This window comes from Peromyscus leucopus, chromosome 1 (genome assembly GCF_004664715.2).
Source record: "Peromyscus leucopus breed LL Stock chromosome 1, UCI_PerLeu_2.1, whole genome shotgun sequence".
NCBI classification, from domain to species: domain Eukaryota; kingdom Metazoa; phylum Chordata; class Mammalia; order Rodentia; family Cricetidae; genus Peromyscus; species Peromyscus leucopus.
The window spans coordinates 78,839,887-78,862,270 of record NC_051063.1 but is presented as its reverse complement, the minus strand read 5'-3'; the positions used below and the strand labels follow the sequence as shown (position 1 = coordinate 78,862,270).

The window sequence follows — 22,384 nt, the reverse complement described above, 5'->3', positions numbered from 1 at the left end:
ACAGATATTTATATACCTGTGATCAGTGTCACTCTTCTTGACAGCCAAGATTTCCTCAGCGGGTAAATGTGGACTGTGCCGATGATGGGATATCATCTCACTTTAAGAAGAAATAGGGTAGGGAGTAAGGAGAGCTCTCGTTTCATAAAGGACCTGAGTGGGAGCTCACCACCCATGCCAAGGCTGGGCATGGTCAGCCAGACTAGCCCAAACAGCAAGCTCTTGGTTCAGTGAGAGACCCTATCTCAAAAATAAGACGGAGAGTCATTGAGAAAGGCACCGTATGCTGAACTACATGAACACATATATGTTCACACATATATATGCATATATCTCACACACACACACACAAACACATAAATACACATACACATACACACAAAGACATGTAACTCTGACACATGCCACACCATGGGTGACTCTGGAGGACTTTTTTCTATGAAGAGCCAGAGAGTGAACGCAGGCCAGACAGCTTCAGCCACCACTGCTCAGCTCTGACCTTGTAGCACAAAAGCAGCCACAGGCCACACAGAAAGAATGGACACAGCTGTGTCCCAATAAAACTTTATTTACAAAAAGACTAGGCGCCCCAGCTTACCAGCTGCGACTGTAAAGCGAAGCAAGAGCTCCCTGCAGGAGGCAGTGGGACAGAGGCTTCCGAGAGAGCCTCAAAGCAACATTCCCAGCCTGGGGGTTTTGATTTACGATGGCCTGTCAAGCTCTCTGTGCATGTTTCCCACATCTCGGAATTGTGCTATTTTCTCCAATTTTGAAAAGGTTTAAACAAATAAATAATAGCTCAGCAAAATTTATTCTACCCATACAAAAAGAAAAAAATTTAAGCTGGCTTCATAGGAGAGAGCTGGAGGGTTGGTACAGTCCACAGTGGTTTACTGTATATTTTAGAGCATCTAGAAGTAACTGCTGGAGGAGCTGAGAACACTAATTACCCAATTTGATAATTACACATTACAGCCACACGTCAAAGCCTGATACCCCATAAATAAGTACAAATATTGTGTCAATTTTAAAGGCACATTATTTGGCCATCAAAAGAAATGAATTGCTGGGCTGGCGAGGTGGCGAGGTGGATAAAGGGCCTGCAACACAGAGGGCCTGAGCATGACTCCAGCAACCATGTAAAAGGCCTGGCTTGGTGGTGTACACCAGTAACCCCAGTGGGGACAAGAGGTCCTTGCAGCTCACTGGTCAGCTGCTCTACTGAATCCAGGAAACCTGGGTTCAGAGACTATGTCTCCAAAAGAAAAAATAAAGAAAAATAAAAGCTTAAAGAATGGTGCACACATATACCTGCCACACACATGTGCATGCAAGAACACACACACGAACACATATGTATACACATGCATACACATGCACACAGGGAGGGAGAGAAAGAGAGATGGAAGGAGAGGGGAGAGAGAGAGAGAGAGAGAGAGAGAGAGAGAGAGAGAGAGAGAGAGAGAGAGAGAGAGAGAAACCCTTTAGAATTGAGAGCAATTGCAGGGGCCACAGATCCACAATGACGGCAGCAGGCACTGGGTGCTGTCTAGTTTGGGGGCGACTGTGGAGGAAGAGGTGCTGAGTGGCAAAGATACTCTAGACTGGATGGCAGTGGACACACAGCTCTGAAGCTGTTGCTAGAATGGACACTTTCCGTGGGCAGATTGCCCAGGAGGGCAACAAAACTTCAGTGAAATTATCATCGAAGTGACTTAGAGCATGCTGGAGATGTGACTAGACATCAGAGCGCTGGCTTGGCAAGCTTAAGGCTCCTCTGTCCCCAGCGCCACAAACAACAGAACCTAATGAGTGGGGTGGACAGCCTCCACGCAAGTCCACAGACAGGGAGAGACAAGTGCCAGAGGCGACCAGGCAGAAGCAGCCCAGAGAAGTCATGCCTCTCTCCAGGCCAGCAGGGCCAGTGCAGCCCAGGACAGAGAGCCAGAGGAGCCTTGCCGGCATCCATCCAGTTGGCCCTGGGGGACAAAGCTAGGTGGATTCTGGCTTCTAGAAATGCCCCCTTGGGAGGCTGTCTAAAGTTTGAGGCTCCAGGGACTGCAGGCATGCGTGGCTCCCTGATGCCACGAGGTCACGAAGCCTGTTGGGCATCTACGCCCCATTCAAGTATTGCAATGCCTCCGGGGAGCCCAGCAGATGGCTGCTGATGACGAGGCTGTGGGAGGCAGCAGATGGGATGCTGCAAGAGCAGAGGGTGCCTTGGATTCCCTCAGCTGCTCCAACACGTGGACCCTGACAGCTGTCTGCTTCAAGGCAGGGGCCTCCCAGGCTGTGGGAACGCACAGTGAGCAGCCCAAAGAATTTCCAGAGCCCACGGAGCAGCAGAGGGACCAGAACTGCGGGTGGGAAGACGTATCTGACGGGGCAAAACCAGCACGAGGCCAAGAGGATCTGTCATTGTGCTGTGTGCCATCAGGCTCCCTGCTCAGCTTCTCTGAGTCAGCTGTCTTACGGCTCTGACATAAACCAGAGAGCTGTGGAGGGAATGAAATGGAGGGTGTGAAAGTGCCTGGGGTGGATGGGATCCTGCGCCACCCTCGGGGGAGTGGCTGAGTGTTAGCTGAGCAGACATAAACACAAACTGGGCTCCTTTGCAGCTAGCCAGGGGAAACAGAACGAAATATTTGTCAGTCTGCTCTTGCATGGATCATCTCATTTGGGCCTCAGAACCCCATAAACTGCATGCTGCGACACCACCATCCCCATCTTACAGAGGGGACGACATGGAGCTGTAAGAGATGGGTGGCATGCCTGGTGTCCTACAGACACTGAGGCAGGGTCAGAATTCGAATCCAGAGCCCATGTTTTTCAACATGGTCCTTAGATGCTGTACAATTAAACCCTAGCTCCGACACCGTGTGGCCCCGAACAGACACTCTAGCCTCTCTAAGCTCAACTTCCCTGTTTCAACTTCTGAGGAACAAGAAAAACCGAAACACCTTTGGGGGCTATGATGAGGCTTCGGCAGAATAGCATGCCTGCAGCAGACTGGTATGCAGATAGTGTCTACTGTGTGCCAGGGCTGAGAGAGGGTGCTGCAAAGGGGACCCCATTTCTTAGAGACTGTAAGGAGGAAGCAGACTTACTACACGGAGCCAGCGGTGGCAGCCACAGAGCTCCACGGAGGGCCTCAGCTCCTCATCTGGAAAACAGCAGCGGAGCCCACATCCCTGTATTTCTGTTCCATGGGACCAAAGTCCGGGAGGAGTCAGCTGAAGTGGGGACAAGTTTACCGTGGCTTACAGCTTCAGAGGTGTCATGACTTTTCCAGGGGTGACATGAACGAACCTCTGTTAACTCCAGCTAGGGCACCAACAACAGACTAAAGACAGCATCCCACCAGAGTCCAGCTTGGTGAACCAGGGAGGTTACGGGGGTCGCTCACAGAAGCTGCACCCCCGGAAGCTGTGCCCCCACGGATGCCACCCCAGTGTTCCTGTTTGCGTGATGGCCAGAGGGGTCCTGAGAGTTTTACAACTCTGGAAGTTTCCTGGGGCTTCTGAGTTTTGCTTCCTGAGCCTGAAGGAAGTGCTTTATTCAGCTGGAGGGTATCGCTGAGTGGCTTCCGCTACAGTCTCTTGGCCCCTTGTTTTGGACCTGTGGAGGCACCGTCTATCATGGCAAGAGTACACAGTGGGAAGGCAGCTTCCTTCCTGGTGGGCAGGAAGCAGGGAGATGAGAGAAGGGTCCAGGGTCCCGACGTCCCCTTCTGAGGCACAGCCCCAACAACCTAACTGGCTCTCACCAGGCCTGCCCCTGGAGTTTCTTCTAGCTCTGAGAGGTGCCCCAGGCTGAGAGACAAGCCTTTAGCATGTGACCTTTGGGGGCTTTGTCCCTTTCTCAGAGCAGCAGGCAGAGCAAGAAGGAAACAAAGCAACACACGGGAGGTAGAAGGTTGGGGTTCACCAGAGTCCCTGCACTCCCCACCCCACCCCCAGCAGTCCCTCCTTGCCCAGCTCACCTCCCTGGCCAGTTTGCCCAGGATTCACTTCACTCTCCCAGAGCAGGAGACATCCTGGTGACACAGGGAATACCCTAGCCCCTGCCCATGTTACCTCAGACAAGATGTCTCCACCTCTCTTAGCCTTGGTTTTCCCAAGCATAGCTTGGTATAGAGATAGCCTCAACTTCTCAGGTTAGTTGTATGGGTGGGCCTGGCATTTATTAAAACAGAAATAAGTTGGTGGGGGGGGGGGCATGTAGTGGCCAGAGGGTGTCAGTCTTCAGACATCATTCACCTTTCTTTGCTCTGTTTTGCTTTTATATTTTGTTTGATTCTTTCAGTTTCCTGGGGCTTGCCAAGCAGGCTAGTCTGGCTGGCTAGTGAGCCGCGGGGATCCTCCATCTCTGCCTCCCCAGTGCTGGGTCTGCAAGCTCATGCTACCCACACCCAGTGTTGTTCCTGGGGGTCCTGGGGCTCAAACTCAGATCCTCACGCTTGTAAAGCAACCGCTTTACCGATGGAGCCGTCTCTCAGCCCTATAAGCTTTTGATGTTGTTCCTAAGAGTCATTTTAAAGCATCCTAAGAAAAACATTTCTAAAGCCACGGCTGGGGAATGGTCTAAAACAAACCAAAGCAATGCCCAGAGAGACAGCAAGCAGCGGGGCCTCGGATAGGGACAGCAGGGAGGCGCCCAGCCTGGCAGCTTCAGCTTGGAGCCACACCAGCTGGGGGTTGGGACTGCAGGTCTCACATCTTTGAGCCTGCCCTGTATCTGTGCCTTAGCCAGGCGGTGGGTTCCATAGCTATGTGCTTTTCCGTGAACTCACAGAGCACCTATTAAATACCCATGCGTCTCCATTAGTCAGTTATACGGAGGAAACCACGGTCTGCCCTCTGTGTTCACAAGTCTGTGCCCAGGCTCAGCTACACCAGGGAAATACTTGAAAAGAGATTGTGCCTGGCACAGTGGTTGCACCCCTGCCATCTGACCACTCAGGAGGCTGAGGCAGGAGGATCATGAGTTTGAGGCTAGCCTGAGCTATGTAGTGAGATCCTGCCTCAAAAAATAAAATAAGGAAAGGGATCCATACTGAATACAGATTGGCTTTTTTCTTGTTATTGCCCTAACAAAGCCGACCGGCAGCTATTTCAACCCACTGACATAGTATTTGCATCTCATTTGCATTGTGCCTGGTAGTTCAGGCTCTCCGGAATACGCTTCGCACTGCACAGGCACCATGGAGGAGCACATAGTACCACGCACATGGCAGATGTCGGACACAAGTGATGTGTTGTTTATATGGGAGATGCGACCGCTACAGATCTGGGGAGGAAGTGAGGTCACTGGGGGTGTGGCCTCAAAGGGGACTTGGGGAGCTTGGTCCAGCCTTCCCTTTGTGTGCTCTGCCACTGAACCCTGACAGATGTGTTACATAAGCCCCCAACGACAGGGCCAAGGATCAGGGGATGGAGCCTCCCACATGGCGAGCTGATAGAACTCCTGCCTCTTTGTAAGTTACGTCGAGTATTTGTTACCGTGGCAGTGAACTAACACATTCGATAAGATCCGGTTACAAATGTCACGGCATCCCAAGCAGGGTGGTTCAGCGGTGAACAGCGGGTAGACTTGCAGGCAAATGTTCTCTTAACCGGAGCTGTGGATCCTGGCCCCCTCACACAAACGTGCGGGCTGCGTGCTCCCCAATCCTGTGCTGAGCCCGAGGACCCCAGAGCCGCACAACGATCTCTCAGCAGAGTGTGCAGAGCCCACAGAGGCACTTAGAAATTTAAATCACCGCTGTTTACGCTCAACAGGCTTCTCAGCACAGAGGAAGCATTTCCAATTATAGAACATGAAAGCCGGTCACTGGTCAGGGTTAATACAACGCTCTGCGAGAGAAAGAGCAGGCAAAGCTACCCAGATCCCTAATTACCTGGAAAGGTAATCCTTCGTAATTGGAATTGGAGCAGCTAAAGTAACCATTAGATGTTGTGATCTGGGAGCCGTCCTCCCCCAGGCTGAGGGGCTTTACATGAGTCCGTAATTAGAGATGCTGAACTTTGGGAAAGAAAGGCAGAATTAGAGCTGGGGAGGTGGGGGTGGGGTCGGTGGCCCTGAGGCTCAGCGGCTGCCAGGGAAGGGTGGCCGAGGAGGGAAGAGGCAGAGGACACAGGACGCTGCTCAAAAGTCCTCTAAAATAGAAGGTGAGCCAGTGTTGACCAAAGACTCCTGTGTGACCTTGAGCGAGCACGTATGCCTCTCTGGGCTCTCCCTCCCTTCCATTGCTCAGCTCTTCCCCACTGTCTCCTGAGAACCTGCTGCCGTCCGTCTCCACACTGACAGCGCAGTCTGCGTTTTCACAGGCCATCCATCCCACAGGGCTATTTCTCCTGCTGCCCTGAGACCAGACAAGAAACCACTTCTAGACCCTTCCTGTATCAGACACGTCCACTTATCCTCCTGAAGGTCTCCGTCCACAGACTGCGGCTCTGACCCCCTCTACAGCAGCAGCTCTCAACCTTCCTGACGCTGTGACCCTTTAATACAGTCTCTCGTGTTGTGGTGACCCCCAGCCATAAAATTATTTTCACTGCTACTTCATAATTTTAATTTTGCTACTGTCATGAATCACAGTGTAAATATCTGATATGCAACCGCCAAGGCGGGGGTCGCGACCCACCGGCTGAGAACCACCTCTCTGGAGGTTGGCTAGGAGAGTCTCCGTACTGCCCAGCTCCAACCACACACAGAAAGACAATTGCAGGACCAGGTTGGGTGACATAGGACAGGACAGGCTGCTCCTGAGCAAGGCAACAGTGTGCCTGCCTGGGGTAGGGGGGTGTCTGCCTGGGTTAGGGGGGTGCCTGCCTGGGGTAGGGGGTGTCTGCCTGGGTTAGGGGGTGCCTGCCTGGGGTAGGGGGTGCCTGCCTGGGGTAGGGGGTGCCTGCCTGGGGTAGGGGGTGCCTGCCTGGGGTAGGGGGTGCCTGCCTGGGGTAGGGGGTGCCTGCCTGGGGTAGGGGGTGCCTCCCTGGGGTAGGGGGTAAGATGGGCGGTAAAATGGCTCCAGGTAAATGGGCTCTGCTGTGTGTTTGTTTTCAAGGAAGGTTGTTATTATAGAGCCCAGGTGGCAGGGCTGAGGACCGTGCTGGCCAGCAACGACCCCAGGGTAGTGCCAATGGCAGTTTGGGCCCCTGTGGAGGTGGTTCCACTCTCCAGCATGTTCTCATCTCCGCATATTCCACTTCTACAACATAATCAATAAAATGCACTAAATTAAGTGAGCAGAAGAATGGCGCTATGTATGATTCAGGGCAGAGCCGTGGAGAGGCTGAGAAACTGGAGGGGCGCGCCGAGACCCGATTCAGCGGTTTCACAGCACTGAGACATGAGACCAGCTAGTTGTGACATTGTTTCCCACAGATTCCTGCCTCGTCTCTGTCAAAGACCCTGGCTTGCTGGCCGCAGGAAGTGGAGAGAGAGAGAGACAGCTTAAAGCTGCTCAGCCATGAAGGCTGAAGCAGATGCCGGCCGCAGAGGATGGATCCAGGTCCCTAAACAAAAAGGTATCTTCCTGTTCTATGCCCAAGGCCCTTCCCTCTTTCCTTTTTTCATTCAACAAACTTTTACTAAATTCTTTCTGTGTGTCAATAGCGTTTGGCACTCTAGAGTGATAGAGGACAAGACATACTGCCTGTCCTCAGGGAGTGCCAGCCCGGTAAAGAAGGCTCCAAAACAGTGTGATTGGGGCTGACATGACACATCAGTATAGACAGGTGTCTTGGGGAGGTTCAGGGATGGCTTTCCAAAATGAGTCATGCCTATGAAGCATTTGAGGTATGAATAGATGTTTGTAAGGTCAATAAGATCAGCAAGGCAGAGGCAGGAGAAGATGGTGGAGAGTTAGGGAAACAGATGTTAGTTGGGAGGCAGGCCTAGCGCCATCACCCACACCCCATGTTGATGTAAGCAGCTGTCAGATGTTCAAGCTCATCATTCTCTTCTAGAGCATTCTGTAGATGCAGAATGGATTTTAAGCAGTGCAGCCTGGAAAATAGGCAGCCATCTGAGAGGTCAGTATGGAAATCCTGGAGAGAGTGAGGCACAAGGTCCTCTAGAGAAAAGAGGTGTGGCGCTCTTGTCATACAATTAGAGCTGGAAAAAAGTTGCAGGTGGCTATCTGCCAGGCCCGGGAGTGTACTGGCCTCAGAGGGAGAGAGAGAGATGTGTGCAGGTCCCCAAGGTTTAGCTATAATACAGAACAAGGTGCAAAAGCAACTCAGACTGAGCGTCCAGCTGCTTAAATGAAGTCTCCATGTCATGGGAGGGGTAGTTTATAGCTATTCACAAAAGGAAGAGAGAGCTTGGGTGCCGTTCAGGAGCAGAAACCATGCTTTACCATATGCTAGGTCTTGGTTCACCCATAGCACAGAAGGAGAAAGAGGAGGAGGATGTGGGGGAGGAGGGAGATGAGGGGGAGGAGGTGAGAAGTTGTGGGTACTGATTAAAAAAGGGAATTCATGATTCCATATATGTAAAATGTATGGACATCTACATCCACAAGTATGCATGTGCATGTCTTTGCAAACACTGATAAAGCGATGCAGTATTAGTCAACATCAAAGGGAAGCCCATAGGAGTCCTCTGTCTCCAGCATACGCACTTAGGTGCTACTAAGATTTCTCTAAGTGTGTATATGTAGCATGAATTCTAATTGGTCTTAATAATAAGAACCCAGAGTCAGATATCAGGGTAAATGCTGAAAGATCAGAGAGATAAAGGAACAAGCCACAGCTACCTCTCACCTTACCAACTCCTCAGCCAAAAAGGGGGCCAAGCTCCTGTCTCCTTCTGCCTTATATTCCTCTCTCCACCCAGCCATATCACTTCCTGTTTCTGCCTCCCTACTGCTGGGATTCAAGGCATGTGTCTCCCAAGTATTGGGATCAAAGGCATGAGATCCCACGTGTTGGAAATAAAGGTGTGTGCCACCACTGCCTGGCTTCTATGGTTAATATCGGCTAGCTCTGCACTCTGATCTCCAGGCAAGCTTTATTTGTTAGAGCATAAACTAAGTATCTCCACATGGATAACTGGGACAGAGTTCTGGAAGAACAGCGTTCCGGGAGCAGGGAGCAGCAAGCATGTGCAAAGGCCCTGGGGCACACATCAGCTTGGCTGATCAAAGGAACAGCAAGTATTCTGGAGCTGGAGTGTGGTGAGGAAGGGAAGGTGGCAGGAGATGCCATCCTGGGTAGAAGGCCAGGTCACATAAGGCCTATAAAACCATAGCAACAATACTGAGTTTACCCTGAGTAAGATGTGACCCACAGGAAGGATCTGTTATGTGATTTTTGTTTTAAAAAGAAAAGAGCATTCTAAGTTAGGTTTGATCCCAGCACACAGGATTTTCAGACAGGAGGATCATGAGTTTGAGGTTAGCCTGGGCTATAGCAAGATGATACACTACACAACACACACACACACACACACACACACACACACACAGAGGTTGGAGAAATGGCTCAACAGTTAAGAGCACTGACTGGTCTTCCAGGGGACCCAGGTTCAGTTCCCAGCACCTATATGGTAGCTCATAAATGTCTAACTTTGGTCTCCTCAGGCACCAGGCATACATTTGGTATATAGACATAGATGCAAGCAAAACACCCATACACAAGAATGTAGAAGTAACCGCCTTATTCAATAAGAAACACAGAGCCAATACAGAGATGAAAGCCAAGAGGTCAGAGCAATAGCTAAGAGCTAAAAACCTTACCCTTCACTGTCACTGTGGTCCTACCTCTCCGAAAGAGAGCTACTTCCTGTGTGTTTGTCTTTATAAAGACTTTCTGTTCTGCCTTCTCATTAGTTGTAAACCCAACCACATGACCACTTCGTCACTGCCTGTCTGTACAGACCTCCAGGTCTTCTATGGTTGGTAGTGAGATTCAAGGCGTGTGTCTTTATGCTGGCTGTATCCTTGAACACACAGAGATCTGCCTAGCTCTGCCTCCCAAGGCATGCGCCACCACCGCCCTTCTGTGATGGCTTGCTATTAGCTCTGACCCCCAGGCAACTTTATTTATTAACATACAAACAAAATCACATTTCAGTACAAATAAAATATCACCATACAAAAAAAAATAAATAAAATTTTAAAAATCATTCTGACACTAGGGTGTAGCTCACTGGTGAGTACCCACCCAGCATGTGTGAGTCCTTGAGTCCACACTCACCATAATTAAGTAAATAAGTAATAAGCTCACTCCCAATGACACTCGTCTTCCAACAAGTCCACACCCACTTCAACAAGGCCACACCTGCTCCAACAAGGCCACACCTGCTCCAACAAGGCCACATGTCCTAATAGTGCCACTCACTGGTGACCAAGCATTGGAACACATGAGTCTGTGGAGACCATTCCTATTCAAACCACCACAATAAATAATAAGACCGTGGTGGCCACCAAGAGGCTGAGTAGCCAATAATCTGGCACAGAAACATAAACATGTCTAGAACAGAGGTTAAGGCAAGGAGGGAAATGTCAGCCTGAACTCAACACAGAGGCCATGAAGAAGGGGCCCCAGGCTTCCCACAATCCCCTGGATCTACCTTGGCAGCAGAGGAACCAGACGTCTGAGAACCAGGTTCCGTAGAGACAGGAAGATCAGGAATTCAAAGCCAGCCTGGCCTACATGAGACCCTATCTCAAGAGACAAACAGCAGGCAGAAAGTCGACTCAGGGGTACAAGCACTTGCCACCAAGCCCAATGACCTGAGTTCAACCCCCAAGACACACATGGTGGAAAGAGAGAACCAATCCCCACAGATTACTCTCTGACTTACAGACGTGTGCTGTGGTGCGGATGTGCACACATACATGCACACACAATAAATTAAATGTAAGTATTTAAAAAAGAAAGAAAGAAACAAGGAAAGAACCAGGTTATAATCCAACCTCCTAACTATGGGAGGTTCCTGTTCCTGTTTCCTCAACTGTGGGAGGGGCTGTGTGAAGAACAGGGCCCAGAGAACCTCCTGTGAGGCCCACTGGTGTGTGTTGTCAGGGGGCATTCTGTTACCTTAGCAGATCAGAAGGACTCCAGGAAGGAGGAAGCTGGTGTGGCCCACAGTATCTAGAAGAAAAGTATGCATGGGGAGAGAGGGAACTCGCTGGGGCAGACTCCTAGGGAGGGGTGGGGGATGGCTCAGAGAAAGTCATTCATCTCTAGCCTTGGGCTCCTATTTGAACCGAGTGCAGAGGGAAGATGGGGAGCAGGTAGCTTGACCCAAGAGCACCTGGGGCCTGGGGAGGGCAGCTGGGAGAGCCATTCAGCTGCCACAAACTGACCCTGCCACCCAGAGGAAAAGCCAGAAGCTTTGAGAGGCTGTGGGGACAGAAAAGCCTTCTATCACCAAGTGACACAGCCTGCCACATAGTCTCCTCATAAACATTTGATATATGCCATCTGACGGTCCTCTGTGTGGCCACCAAGCCCTAAAAGTCAAACTGCACCACCGGTAAAACAGATGACATATGCTCTTGGGGGCCCTCAGTCCCCATAAAGAGAGCAAGAGAGGCCAGAGACCGCTGGAGGAGCAGGGCCAACGTGCCTACCCTGTACACAGACACGGTATTCCACGGTGCCCTGGAGCATCAATCACCACAGGCACACAGGGTGCCTACATGCTCACACTGGATGTATCTGCAGAGCTCACCCACCATTCTGAGGGAGGCATGCACACAGAGTCCTGCTCAAACGAGCCCACACTGGACTCAAGGTCCTATCTCAAAAGCTCTACCTGCCCTTTGATCTGAAATTCTGGTGATGTAATCCCCCTGGGATGTTTCCCCTTCAGCAGAGGCAGTGAGAGGGACAGACCCTTCATCTGAGGTTGACAGAGGTCTTGGCTGACAGAGATGGACAACGATTAGTAACCAATCCCCCAGGAGCGACCAGTCCCCTTTGTGAAAACTGCTGGTTCACCACAGTGATTGCTAGTCATCTGTGGTTGAAGCCAGGTCCTGGTGGCTCAACCCAGTACCTCAGGATTGGCCATGAGCACAAACAGGACATGGCTCCAGGGAACCTGAGGAAGCAGAGGAAGCAGTCCCTGCAGCTGGACCCTCGCTCAGCTGGGAGAACTGCCTCCTTTCTGCCAACTGAGGGACACTGAGTTTCTTATCCCTTGTCCCTCAGTCTCCCCATGAGACTTGATGGAGCTTTCCAAGGAAATGGCAAGTCTGTGGGGTAGGATCATCACCCAGCCAAGGTGCCCCTCTTCCACTGGCCCCCCTCAGCTCATCACACCCAGAGACAGACAGTGCTGTGTGACAGGACATCCACCTTCTGGAAGCTTCATGGCTGCAGGACAGACAGCCAGGCTCTGACAAACCACCAGACCAAGGCAGGTTCCCAGGGAGGGCAGAGCCAACTACTTACCTTTCTCTGAAGCTGGGGCCAGGTCAATGAAGCTGCGGCATGTCTCACCTTGGGAAAGAAAAGAAGGGTTTCAGAACAGGAGGACACAGCTTCACAATCTGCCTGACCCCTTCCAAGAGTCCCAGAGGCAGCACCACCCCTAACCGGACCCAGGCAGCTCCTTTAACCAGGAGTCCAAGCAGTCCCGTTGTGTGCCAGGAACTTGGGTGGGCACCACCAGCTGCCCATCCCTGGCCAAGCCACAGGCATGAGCTCTTCTGCCTCCTGCCCCGCATCTCCTCCTGACCATCATCCTGCCCAGGCTGTGCATCCTGTTCTCCCAGACTCATCCAGTTCTTTCCTATCCATTCTGTATGCTGATCACATGAAGCAGATGTATACACACACACACACACACACACACACACACACACACACACACACACACACACACACACACACGAGAGCTCAAATTCCCACTGTGGACCCAGGAAGGATTCCACTGGCCTATCCAGGCTCCTCTCTAAACCCTTCCTGCCCCGATTCCTCTTGCCTGTTTGGAGCCTCCACAGCTCTCTGACAAAGTCACTGAGGGCTCTGCATCCTGAGCTTCCTGGCGGCCACAGGACAATGGCAACGTCCAGAATGCAGTGGTGGCAGCTGGGGCTAAGGAAGCCAGGACCTGAGCACGGGGGGCCCTGAAAGTCCTTCCAAGGGGTTGTCTCTCCTCTGATTTGTGTCACTCCTGCCCAAGCTCCATCAGGCCACCCTCGGGTGGACAGCATGCCGGTGCTCAGGCATGCTTGTTTCTACTCTGCTCCTCACCGAGAGGCCAGACCCTTCCTTTACAGATGTAAACAGCAAGGCTCTGAGACTACCGAGCCACCAGCCTGGGTGGAATGGCAAAACAGTGCTACTCAGATTACAATCAACAATACAAAGAGAGATGTGTTGACAAGCAAGAACATTCTGGAAGGGAGCAATAAGGAGAAAGGGGGCTGAGGAGCTGACCTAGTGGCATAAGGACCTGGGCTCAAGCTCAACAACACATCCCCTCAAGAAAGAAAATTGCATTTTTCATTAGATTTTGAGCAAACTGTTTTTAACTTTCTTCAATGATATACTATTTTCCCAAAAGCTGTAGAGGTAAGTGAGGTGTTCAAATTCAGACCAGACCAGCACACTGATTGGATCTTGGATTCTTTGCCTTCATGACCTCTTCCCTAGACAGAAAAGAAAACTAACGGAAAATTATATACACTAGTCAGGTGTAGTGGCAGATGCCTATAATCCCAGCGTCTGGGAGGCTGAGCTGTGAGGATCATGAATCTGAAGACAGCCCACACTCTATAGTGAGACCCTGTCTGTCCTAGTTAGGGTTAATACTGCTGTGATAACGCCATGACCAAAAACTACCTGGGGAGGAAAGGGTTTATTTCATTTACACTTCCATGTGACAGTTCATTATCAAAAGCAGTCAGGGCAGTAACTCAGGCAGGCAGGCACCTGGAGGCAGGAGCTGATGCAGAGGCCATGGAGGGGTGCTGCTTACTGACTTTCTCCCTGTGGCTTGCTCAGCCTGCTTTCTTATAGAACCCAGGACCATCAGAACAGGGCAGTACCACCCACAATGGGCTGGACCCTAATTAAGAAAATGCCCTACAGCCAGATTTTATGTAGCCATTTTTCTCATGAGAGGCTGCCTCCTCTCAAATGACTCCAGCTTGGATCTAGTTGACGTCAAACTAGCCAGCACACCGTCTCAAAAAAATGTGTATTTCACATCCTCATTGGTATAAAGATGAATGTGTTAAGTCTCAAGCACTTTACCCATCTAAAAGAAGTTAAAACATCTGCATGGGCCTGTGGGAATATGGTGGCCCTTGACTTTCTCCTGGGCCTGGAGAGGGCGAGCTCCAGCACCAGCTCTGGCTCCAGCTCCCACCAAGCCTGGCTCCAGGTCACAGTTAAGGTTTAGGTGCCAGGGTTTTGTGGTCTCTTCCCTTTAACAACGCTTTGCTTGAAGTGTAACTCACATGGCCCAGGATCACTGTTCTAAGGAAAGTCAATGGTTCTCCATGTGTCCCCAGTATTGTCACAAGTCTTGGTGACAGTCCCTACAATCAATTTTCCACTTTTTCATTGTCCCCAAAAGAAACCCTGTACCTATTAGCAGTCCATCCTCCCTTTCTCCAACCCTTCCAGCCCTAGGCTATGGCTAATCTGTTTTCTGTCTCTAGGTTTTCTCCGGGTGGGATTTCACAGAAATGGTGTCATCCGGTCTGTGGCCTTCCGTGACTGGCTTCTCTCTCTTAGCATCATGGTTCTAAGGTGTCTGAGGTGTACAGTGTATCGGCACTTCATTGATTTTTTTTTTTTTTAGTACAGAATCACACTCCTTTGATTTGCTTTCTGTAGTTTCAGTTACCTGTGGTCAACCATAGCCTCAAAGTAATAAATGGAAAATTCTACAAATAAAAAACTCAGATGCTCTCGTCACACCCCATTCACAGCAGCGTGGTGCGTCCCCACACTCTACTCCTCAGCCCTCTGAGCAATGCATCCACACTGTATACAAATGTCTCTAGTCAGTCCCTTGAGCAGCCTCTTTGTTACCTCATGAACCTCAAAGCATCACAAGGCTTGTGTCTGGGTAACCCTTATTCTACTTACTGAAGGTCCCACATGTGAGAATAATGGTGCAAAGAGGCCCCATGCAGAGAACATGGAAGGACAGACGGCTTAGGGACTGTGTGGCAGCGCTGCAGGCCATGAGGGAACCTAGTCCAGATGCAGCTTGCTCTACGGGAGGGTCCTAGCATCCACCGTGTCATGGACCACGTGTCCTGAAGACAAGGCACACAGCGCTGGCACTGCATTTCAGCTATCCAGTCTCTAGCCCAAGGGCATGGGTGTGTGCTCCTTTTGACTGGCATTTGCTAGTGTTCACGGACAAGGTTTTTGTAGCCAAGTTTTTGTTTCTCTGGGGGCATTCCCTGGGAGTAAAATCGTGGGTCATGACCTCAAGGAGACACGGGCTACCTACGAATCAGCTGGGCCATCTGGCCTCCCACCCACAGTGGATGAGGCCCCTAGTTTCCTAACACTGGGAATTGCTTGCCCTTTGTCACTAGAGATGCCCTTGAAGTTGCCTGGATAGATACCTAGTAGATACCTAGATACGAAGAAACAGATGCTAGGTATAGAAAGATAGATGATACATACATAGATGACAGACAAATGACAGATCAACAGGTCATAGATTATAGGTAGGTGATAGATAGATAGATAGATAGATAGATAGATAGATAGATAGATAGATAGATAGATAGATACATGACAGATAAAAGCAGGCAATAGAATAAAGAGTTCAGGCTTTAATGAAGACCCACTTATTGCAATTTTCTTCATCCTGCATGTTTTGGGATCATATCTAAGGATTGCCTAGCCTATCTCATGGAGATTCACCTGTATGTGGTTGCTCTTCATGGCTACCATTATGCCAGCACTGTATTGTCTGTGAAGCTTAGTAGTAAGCTTGGACATGAGAAATTCTGAGTTTAAATTTTGTTTCAGCTATTTCAAATTTCGGGCATTTTCACGTGAATTTTAGGACCAACGTGTCAATTTTTTGCAGAAAAGTTAAGTCGGAATTCTGTTCAGGATTGCTTTGAATCTGGAGAGCACCTGGGGCAGAGCAAGCCATGGAGATCAAGCCAGTAAGCAGCCCTGGCCTCTGCATCGGCTCCTGTCTCCAGGTTCCTGTCCTGCTTGAGTTCCTGTCCTGACTTCACTCGATGATGAACAGTGATGTGGGAGCATAAGCCAAATAAATCCTTTCCTCCCCAAATTGCTTTTGGTCATGGAGTTTCATCGCAGGAATAGTAGCCCTGACTAAGACAGGTAGGTTTAGGAGGTGTGGCCTTGCTGGAGGAAGCATCTCACTTGGGGGCAGAGGTTGGGGTTTATTCTCTGCTTCCTGCTTGTGGTTTCAAGTGAAGCCCTCAGCTTCTGCTCTAGCTGCCATGGCTATCACGCGCTGCCAGGCCTCCTTGCCATCATGGACTCTTATGCCTGTGGAATTATGAACCCAAATTAACTCTTTCTTCTACAAGTTGCATTGGTTGTGGTATTTTGCCACAGCCACAGAAAGGTATCTAATATGTTGTCTTTTGTCTGTCTGAGGCTGTCTCTTCCCTTTGTGCGGTGGTTTTACCACGGGAAGGCACTTGCCCTCTTTTTCATCCCATAACAACCTCCAAGAAGCCCCACTTTAGAAACAAACCGAGGCCCTGAACTTTCTGTAACTCATCCAAGACCACAGGGCCAGCAAGCGATGGACCAGAGTACAAAGCTCGGGACTCCAGACTCCAGACCCCAGGCCCTGAAACACCTCAGTCCTCTATTCTCATTGCTATGTCAGTTTCCAGCTGTGGCCAGCTGCTGCCACTGCTGCATTTTGCAGCTGGGTCCTGTAAGGAATCCCCTGGGAATATAACTCTAGGCAGGCAGTGAAATACACGTGGGGATAAATAAATGGTGCTCACACTTTTTATTTCTGTTTCACAAAGCTAAAAATACATGTGAGCAGATATGGTCCAACTCAGCCTACACTGCCTATGCAGGGCAAAGCTGACGTTTAAGGAATAATCATAGATTTGACGTGAGGAAGACAGGACACTTCAACAACCAAATGCCTAACAGCTGACATCTAAACACAAAAGATGCCGTAGCCTCCACAAAGGCGATTAATCACTAGAACATTAATGGGGGAGAGGCTGCCTGGCGCCATATTGATTTGCTGCTTTTACAAGTGGCCCTTACGGCACTAGCATCAATGTGTCAGGTATTATTAAGTTGATATGTTTAATTAAACGGTTATGAGGGATATAAACCAAAGACAAGTGCACTGACCCTTCTGTCACGCATATACATATGAGCCGGAGGCCAGACCCAAGCACTGTTATCTTGCCGTCACCTGATGGCAACATTCTTTCTTGGACCACGAACTGAAGAGGATAGGAAGGGTCCTGAAGGGCATTGGATTAAAGAGGTCTGCATTAGGAAAGAGGTCTCACGCAGAGACTCACTTCCTGGGTCTAAAGGCCCCCAGATGATTCAAATTGTTCATCGAAGGGTGTCAATCACCATCCAACTTGACCTTCTAAGATGGAGAGGACAGCACCTGTCCCCAGGAAGGACAGTCCCTGAAAGTCCCATGGTATCCCCAGAGCTCCCCAAGAAGGTGATGTGGTCCTGCTTCAATGGAAGATGACTCTGTGTTGGCAGGGAGCTAATGCCAGTTTGGACCTCATGAGCATCACCCTGAAGAGATGGCAAGACCCCTGGGGAGTCTGGCCCCGGGAAAGGGAAAGAGTCGAGCTCAACAAGAATTTTTTCCCCACAGGAAGAACAGGAGGTTCCACAAGACCTTGTGGAAATGCTGTGTGACTCAGAGGCTAGAAGGGGTCTTCAGCTACAGGAAGGGTGACTGGCTCCCCTCACAGAGCAGGCACTATGTCTAGAGAAATACACCCATGGGCTCTTGCACACCTAGAAGGGAAAGGGCACATTCACTCCCACAGCCTTAGAGGGTGCTGTTGTGGGATATTTGCACCGTAAAACTCCAAGACTGTCTTAATAAAATTAGCCTGGGATTGGGGGTGGAGCCAGCAACCAGTTGACAAGAATTAGACATAGAGAGGACGGAGGACCCAGGGAGATAGAGAGATGCACAGGAAGGAATAGGGAGGGGCTTAGAGCTTCACGGCCTTTTTTGGTCTGGGGCGTGTGGAGGGATGCACTTGCTGGGTCTCCAGCAAACAGGGGGAAGCTGGCTGCTCCTCCACCACTTCTTCCATCCATTCAGTTTTCACTCCAATATCTGACTCCTGGGTCTTTACTGGTAATACAACAACTTGGACAAACCCAAGAGGGGGCCTCCTCACCATGGCAGTACACCCTCAGAAATCCTCAAGGGGGACTCAGCACAGAGCCTGTACCGGTCACCCCACCCATGATGGCAGTGACCAGCAGTGACCGAAGAGACCCTATGGGGATGGGTAGTTAGGTAGTTTGTTGTCTGGTTAGATGAGAATTGACATACCAGCCATCTGGGTCACTGGGGCCTGGCAGGAAGCAGATGGTGCCATCCCAGGGGTGTACTGTGGCTATTTATAGAATCACGGACAGGGTGAAGACCTAGCAACCAGGAGGCCCTCACGGCCCAGGGTCTGGAGGAGCAGAGTGTGGGCAGATCTGCAAGACATGTTTGTTTGCCTGTTTATTGTCCTGGCTGTCTACAGAACACGCCTGTCCTGGACCTTAGAGGTGACTGTGTGGACGGTGTCTGAAACAGCCTGGAGATCATGTGCCTGAACCCACACAGCGTGTTTTCTCTCTCTCATAAAAATTGAAACCAATGTACTAAGCTTATCTAGAAGTGTTTAATTTTGAGTCCTAAAAATATCCTTTTCCTTCCCTGCCCACCCATGTTTATCACAGCAGTATTCACAACAGCGGAGTTCTAGGACCAGACACGAAACCCAGCGACCAGTGAATGGAGAAGGAAGATGTTTTGCTCAGCCATCAAGAATGAAATGCTGTCATTTTCAAGAAAATTGAAAGAACTAGAAGTCGTTGTCGTCGTCGTTGTCGTGTTAAGGAAAATAAACCGTATCACAAAGACAAAATTCGTGTTTTCTTTCACGCAAAATCTAGATTTGAAGGGGGGAAAGATGGCCTGAAGAGATGGCCCAGTGGTAAAGTACTTGCAGCATAAGCTGGGGGACCTGAGTGAGTTCTCGGGACCTCTATGAAGTGGGAAGAGAGAGCTGACTCCACAGGGTTGTCCTCTGACCTCTACACATGCACTGTAGCACACACACCCACACACATCTCACTGACATACACACAAATTGATAATAATAATTTAATTTTAAAAACACGAAAGTAGAATTTGAGAAAAAGAAGAATGATGGGAGCTGAAAGTGACCAAAATATGTCACACATATGTATGAAAATGTCATAACGAAGCCTTCCCCCCACCATCCACGCCAGTAAAAAGTAAACAACTTCCCTTAAGTGAGCAATATCAAACTTTACTGAAAACCTACTGTGTGCCTGTCATGGTTCTGAGTGCTGGTAACACAATAGAGAGCCAGGAAGACTAAATCCCAGCCCTTATAAACCTCCATTGTGACCCGAAGCCATCTTTGTGCCTCAGCCACCCCTGAGTCTTCTCATCAGAGAACAGCGCCCTGGCACTCCGAAACAAGGCCGCCCCTGATGCTGGACCTCCGCAACCTGGATGTCGCCTGTATTCAACAACCAACAAAGCTTTGTGGACACACGAGTCTTGGTCACTGCTGTGGCCTCACTGCCTGGAACAACTGAGGGTGCTGGAGACATGGCTGTGCAGGAAACCATGGGAGACCCTCCCCAGCCTGCCTTCGCAGGAACTCTGCAGAGGGGTGCTCTGGCAGATGGGCGGCCAGCGTATCGGTAAGCACAGCAAAGACAGGGGTAGGAGTGGGATGTGTCAGGCGGACTGCAGAGGAAGAGACACACAAGAAATGATGTGGACACTGCAGGGGCAGTGGTGGCTCTGAGGGCAGCATACTGTGTCACCAAGCAGAGGACCTGAACACTCTGAGATCATCACAGACACTGTATCTTTTACATTGATTTTGGGTTTGGCTTTTTGAGACAGTTCATTATGTTACCAGGCTGACCTCATGACCCTCTTGGCTTCCTGAGTTCAGGGATCATGGGTATGCATCTGGTTACCAGTCCAGTCTTTGAGTGCCATCCTTCACTCTATGAGTTGCCATCTCCCACCTGACCCTCTGTTCTGAATAGTTTTATGTCAACTTGACACCAGCTAAGTATGGTGGTATTTTATTTGTACTGAAATGTGATTTTCATTGTATGTTAATAAATAAAGTTGCCCGGGGATCAGAGCTATTAGAGCCATAGCAAGAGCGTGGTGGTGGCGGCGGCGGCGGCGGCAGCGCACGCCTCTAATCCCAGCACTTGGTAGAAGAGCTAGGTAGATCTCTGTGTGTTCAGGGATACAGCCAGCATTGGAGACATACGCCTTTAAGACCTGGAGGGCAGTACTTACAGGCAGTGACGAGGCAGTCATGTGTTTGGGTTTACAACCAATGAGAAGGCAGAACAGAAAGACTATTTAAAGACAGACACACAGGAAGAAGCTCTCTCTCGGGGAAGCTAGGAGCACTGCAGGAGGTAAGATTTTTATCTCTGAGCTCTGACCTCTTGGCTTTCTCTTTTACATTTGTTCTGTGTTTCTTATTTTAATAAGACAGTTGGTTACATCTACAGCTAAGAGTCATTAGATAGGAAGAAGCCTTAATTGAGAAAATGCCTCCACCAGATTGGCTTGTGGGGCAAGCCAATGGTGTGCCTTTTTGGTTGATTACTGATATGGGGTGGGTCCAGCTCACTGTGAACAGTGCCACCCCTGGGCTGGTGGTGCTGGGTGTATCAGAAAGCAGGCTGAGCACCATGAGGAACATCCCAGCAAGCAGAGCAAGCAGCATCCCTCTGTGGCCTCCGTGTCAGCTCCTGTCTCCAGGTTCCTGCCCTGACTTCTCCAGTGATGGACTGTGATGTGCAATTTAGGCTGAAATAAACCCTTTCCTCCCCAAACTGCTTTGGTCCTGGTGTTAATCACAGCAATAGAAACCCTAAGATGGCCTCTATGTCTTGATCTTTTCTACTCAAAACCTTTACCCGCCTCCATTCTGTGCAGGAGGAGCTTACCAGCCTTCAAGATCCAGCTCAAATGTCCTCCAGCTCTGTCACCAGGACCCTACCTTGCTCCCCAACCATCTGCCTCACCATAGGGATTCACGCCCCCCAACTCTGAAGGTCCTTGTCTTACAATGATGTCTCATTTTATATCAGCTCCTGACTCAGACCCAGAAGAACCAGCCCAGACAGGAAGAGGGCTCCCAGGAATCCAGTGAGAACACCACTGGTCAGGGCAATCAACTAGCCTCCATACACTCCCCACCCACCACTGTGGGCTTGTTTTGAAACAAACCCCAGATGCTGGGTTGAAAAAACATCTTTTGAAGTCATTCACTAAGACAAATAGAAGCCCAGGGCTCCATTCCCCCAGGACTGCTGGCTTTCTGCACCCAGACTGCCCTCCCTGCTAGGACCCCTGCTCTATTGTCCTCAAGGGCCTGGCTAGAGGACTGGAACCCAAAAGGTGCTTTTCATGCAGCACCTTGAGCTATCAGTAGGCCCATCCCTACTCAGGGATCCAGGGGAGCTAGCCCAGACAGGAAGGAGGTTCCCAGAATCCACTGTGTACACCACTGGCCAGGATAAAACTGGCTCACTTTGACCTCACATCCAGGCTAGGTCCCAGGGCGTCACCCCAATAGGTTGCTCCTGCAATCTAGGTCTCACTGAGAAAGAGGCTCCTGTGTGGACTATAGGGGAAGGCAGGGTACCCCAGGTCAACAGGAGGCTGGGCAGATTGAGCCCCCTGGTTAAAAGGGGGCTTCATGCACTCATGAGTTCAAATCCCAGCTCAGCCACCTGTTAAGCAAGATACACCAGACAAATAATTCTTTTCCAGTCATTCTGTTGGGGAGTTTCCCCCCTCCCCATTGGAGGATGATCATTCTAGCCTCCTACCTTGACAAGAGGCCTAAACGAGGATTAGGTGTGAACAAGATGCTGAGCTTACTCAGGTTTAAGTCAGGCAACATCTGCAAAGGGACTGGCTCCACCCCTGCTGTCATTCATCACGGGTCTCAAGGCTTCCTTCCTGAAAGGAAGATACTCTAAGGAAAGTGGGGTTTGGGCTCACAGTTGTCTTCTCCTTCCTCCGAGCTGTGTAACTTTGGTATGTAGGTCCACCTCTCTGATCCTTTTCCTTGCCTGCCAAGTGGAAATTTTCTAAACACTATGGTCCCCTCCTATGCATGGGCTATACCTTTCAAGATCTCCAGTTG

At 50.2% G+C, this 22,384-nt stretch overlaps 1 protein-coding gene and 1 long non-coding RNA gene across 2 annotated transcripts in view; one reads left to right on the top strand and one right to left on the bottom strand.

The window, feature by feature from the left end:
* LOC114700300 (germ cell-specific gene 1-like protein) overlaps window positions 1–22,384 on the bottom strand; it is a 119,158-nt gene that overhangs the window by 45,524 nt on the left and 51,250 nt on the right. Inside the window, exon 2 of the mRNA XM_028879885.2 lies at window positions 12,411–12,458. Within this exon, the coding sequence (XP_028735718.1) occupies window positions 12,411–12,458 (48 nt within the window). The remainder of the gene's footprint in view (window positions 1–12,410; window positions 12,459–22,384) is intronic.
* Window positions 3,986–19,111, top strand: LOC119089011. The gene is made up of 3 exons (XR_005092788.1): window positions 3,986–5,476; window positions 7,387–7,529; window positions 18,894–19,111. It is a non-coding gene; the product is annotated as an uncharacterized LOC119089011 (long non-coding RNA).